Raw genomic sequence first — 5000 nt, 5'->3', positions numbered from 1 at the left:
GGAGCGAAAACAGACTTGAGACGCCGAAAACAAGCTAAAAGTCCTGATATGTGGATGTTATCTTTGTGTTATGTTTGTGTTATCTTTGTGTTAACTTTGATTTACGCGTGTTAACTTTGTGTTATCTTTGTTTTACGTGTGTTATGTTTGTGTTATGTTTGTTTTACGCGCATAATCTTTGTGTTATCTTTGTGTTATCTTTGTGTTATGTTTGTTTTACACGCGTTATCTTTGTGTTACCTTTGATTTACGTGTGTTATGTTTGTGTTATGTTTGTGTTATCTTTGTGTTATCTTTGTTTTACGCATGTTATCTTTGTGTTATCTTTGTGTTATCTTTGTGTTATGTTTGTTTTACGCGCGTTATCTTTGTGTTATCTTTGTGTTATCTTTGTGTTATCTTTGTTTTATCTTTGTGTTATCTTTGTGTTATGTTTGTTTTACGCGCGTTATCTTTGTGTTATCTTTGTGTTATCTTTGTGTTATCTTTGTTTACGCGCGTTATCTTTGTGTTATCTTTGTTTACGCGCATTATCTTTGTGTTATGTTTGTTTTACGCGCGTTATCTTTGTGTTATCTTTGTGTTATCTTTGTTTTATCTTTGTGTTATCTTTGTGTTATGTTTGTTTTACGCGCGTTATCTTTGTGTTATCTTTGTGTTATCTTTGTGTTATCTTTGTTTACGCGCATTATCTTTGTGCTATCTTTGTTTACGCGCATTATCTTTGTGTTATCTTTGTTTACGCGCATTATCTTTGTGTTATCTTTGTTTACGTGCATTATCTTTGTGTTATCTTTGTTTACGCGCATTATCTTTGTGTTATCTTTGTGTTATCTTTGTTTTACGCATGTTATCTTTGTGTTATCTTTGTGTTATGTTTGTTTTACGCGCGTTATCTTTGTGTTATCTTTGTGTTATGTTTGTTTTACGCGCGTTATCTTTGTGTTATCTTTGTGTTATCTTTGTGTTATCTTTGTTTACGCGCGTTATCTTTGTGTTATCTTTGTGTTATCTTTGTGTTATCTTTGTTTACGCGCGTTATCTTTGTGTTATCTTTGTTTACGCGCATTATCTTTGTGTTATCTTTGTTTATGCGCATTATCTTTGTGTTATCTTTGTTCAACGAGGCTCAGACGTGTCACTTCCTGCTGGGGGATCTTGTGCGTCCGCTGTGTATGTGTGTGTGTTTGTTGTGTCACGCAGGTGTACGAGTGTGCATGAGTGTGTAACGCTTTGCTTTCTCCGCTCTTGCTTCACCTGCTGCCCAGGTAACCCTAAGACCCCGCCCTGCCCTGCCATTGGCTCCGCTCTGCCCAATGAGCTTCCTGCTTCCAGCGCCAGACAAACCCGTAACGGTACAGATCACATGACTCTGTGTGCCACGCTCATACCGCCCCGCCTCACCCGTCTCACCTTCACCTGTCTCACCTGCAGCTGTTTGGCATGTCTTTGTACCGTTTTATCACCCTGGAGTGTGTTTATGACGTGTGTTCTGTGTCACTTGTAAAATCTTGTTTTTCTCTCAATTTACTCTTTCATTTCAGAACATGCTTCACATGCATACACAACATACACAACATGCACAACATGCACAACATGTACAACATACACAACATGCACAACATACACAACATACACAACATACACAACATGCACAACATGCACAACATGCACAACATACACAACATACACAACATACACAACATGTACAACATGCACAACATGCACAACATACACAACATACACAACATACACAACATACACAACATGTACAACATGCACAACATGCACAACATACACAATGTACACAATGTACACAACCGATACACAAGATACAAATGCACAACCTACACAACATGCACAACATGCACAACATGCACAACATGCACAACATACACAACATGCACAACATACACAACATGCACAACATACACAACATACACAACATACACAACATGCACAACATACACAACATACACAACATGCACAACATACACAACATACACAACATGCACAACATACACAACATACACAACATACACAACATACACAACATGCACAACATACACAACATACACAACATACACAACATGCACAACATACACAACATACACAACATACACAACATGCACAACATACACAACATACACAACATGCACAACATACACAACATGCACAACATACACAACATACACAACATGCACAACATACACAACATACACAACATACACAACATACACAACATGCACAACATACACAACATGCACAACATACACAACGTACACAACATACACAACGTACACAACATGCACAACATGCACAACATGCACAACATACACAACATACACAACGTACACAACCGATACACAAGATACAAATGCACAACCTACACAACATGCACAAGATACACAACATGCACAACATGCACAACATACACAACATACACAACATGCACAACATGCACAACATGCACAACATGCACAAGATACACAACATGCACAACATGCACAACATACACAACATACACAACATGCACAAGATACACAACATGCACAACATACACAACATACACAACATGCACAACATGCACAACATGCACAACATACACAACATGCACAACATACACAACATGCACAACATACACAACGTACACAACATACACAACGTACACAACCGATACACAAGATACAAATGCACAACCTACACAACATGCACAAGATACACAACATGCACAACATACACAACATACACAACCTACACAACCTACATAACATAGACAACATACACAAGGTGCACTGACGCATATGTAACCCGTAGAAAGGGTCTTGACTTCCTGTCTGCAGAGATATTGGGGTCGGGTCGACGCCCAAATATGGTGCAAACACACAGATGGTTATGTTTCAGGTTCCTCTGTTGTTATAAAGTCTAGTTTAATAATAGTAATGTGTCAGATTAACATCACTCGTAAGTAAAGTTGCAGATGCGTGGACACCAGGGCCCGGTTCTTCGTAGCTGGTTTACTGAGTTAGCCGGATCATTTTCAGGATAAGATGACGTAGGTCAGGCTTTTTGGTTCATCAAAGCAAGTTTAGAGAAATCACCATAGCAACACAGCCAAAAATGTAAACCTGCTCCCGGGCAGGCTTACTGAAATTCACTAGATAAACTGGCCACTCCCACGGACAAAAAAGGCAGTTCACTTCCTCATTGATGAAGGAGCGATATTAGTTTTATAGGGAGAGAGTTCTTTCAGATCGCCAAGATCCGTTCTCACATCAGGATGACTTCCTGTACGCAGCGATATAGATTCTGCCGACAAGGAATCATTTATTTACGAGAGCTTCTCAAGCCGTATTGATCACCACACGCCCATCGGCCGTCTCAGACGCAGACTGTCAGCCGCTGCATGCCGCTGTTCTTAAGTTTATTTAGCTCTTAAGAAACTTATGGATGTGTTGAAATCACTCATAATTATATGACAGTGTTATTAGTACACCATACATATCATTATTGTCGAACATGATTAAGGTGATCGTGATGAGAATACAGAGAATCACACAATTTATTTTCACTGCTTCAATTGATTGAATTTCTGATTATGAATAATACATACATACTGATCCGCCCATACACCTATTCAAACTCCTAGTTATATGTAATATACACATACATGTATATACATATAGTACATGATACATACGCACATACAGTAAATATATCCTCACAAGTTTATATTTATTCGTATACTGCTGCCAGCAGGCACATTTAAATAAATATAATCTGATCGATTTGGGTTCAAATTAGCCGATCAATTTTGGATTATCGGACATTTGCTCGACTTTGTTGAACCACGTCCGAAGAATAGGGCCCTGGAGATGACAATAATTTAGATTGAGCCTGGACGGTTTTAATCGTGTTAAAAAAAAAAAAAATTGTTGAATAATCACATTGCGATAAAATGAGGTTAACGTGATAATGATGTTTTTCCATAAAACGTCATGTTTCTTCAAAGTAATTGGATGAGTCATCATCTCTCAAGCTTTTAAAAAACAAAACAGCCCAAAGGTTTGTGTTAAAAGAGGCTCTTTAATTACGTTTCTTAAACTGAGGACAGCTAAAGGAAATGTAATCCTCATTTTCTTCTGATATATTTGTGTTGACGGGCGATGAGGCAGAAAAAAACGTCTCGAAAAACAGACAAAAAATACGGTGAAGCAAATTATTATTTTTATTTTTCCTAGTTTTTATCCGTAGGTTTCTAAACCTGCTGAAGACATTTTAAAACATTGAAATGCAGTGACGGTTATATCCGGCAGGCTGAGGAATATTAGATCTCTGCTTCTCAGCAGGAAGAATATTATATATATATATATATATTTACACGAAATGTGTCTATTTGTGCGTGCATTGGTGTATTTCAGCGTGTATTTGTGTATTTATATGTGTGTTTGTGTGTGTATTAGTGTATATATGTGTGTAACAGAGAGAGAAATGCTGGTGCTATTGTTCATCATTTACATCAATAGTTCACAGTTTACATGCAGTAAAACACCCCCCCTCCACACACACACACACACACACACACACACACACACACACACACACACACACACACACACACACACACACACACACACCCACACACACACAGTCCCCCCACCCTTATCACAACAAAGGGCTGCTCCACTTCCTGTCTTCCTGGCCCAGGGCCGTGTTTAGTGATGCAGACATATCATTCTCCACAGGGAGCCACACACACACACACACACACACACACACACACACACACACACACACACACACACACACACACCAAATATCATACCAGACATTCACCCTGTAGCTGTCTGTAAAACTTATTACACCCCACCATGATCAGATCAACAAACACACGCACACACACACACACACACACACACACACACACACACACACAACACACACGCACATTTCCAATCATCCCAGTCGGTATTTCAGGAGCAGCCGCTGCAGAAATCCAT

The 5000-nt window shown here is 38.9% G+C and overlaps 1 protein-coding gene across 1 annotated transcript in view; it reads left to right on the top strand.

Moving 5' to 3' along the window:
* The window catches only part of map7d2b (MAP7 domain containing 2b), a gene marked incomplete at both ends in the record, with an annotated part of 25520 nt that overhangs the window by 10577 nt on the left and 9943 nt on the right, over window positions 1-5000 (top strand). The window contains one exon of the mRNA XM_079234184.1: window positions 1269-1355. Coding sequence (XP_079090310.1) covers window positions 1269-1355 — 87 coding nt within the window. The remainder of the gene's footprint in view (window positions 1-1268; window positions 1356-5000) is intronic.

Source organism: Taurulus bubalis (genome assembly GCF_910589615.1).
Source record: "Taurulus bubalis genome assembly, chromosome: 18".
Classification (NCBI taxonomy): domain Eukaryota; kingdom Metazoa; phylum Chordata; class Actinopteri; order Perciformes; family Cottidae; genus Taurulus; species Taurulus bubalis.
This window is presented reverse-complemented; position numbering and strand designations above follow the sequence as displayed.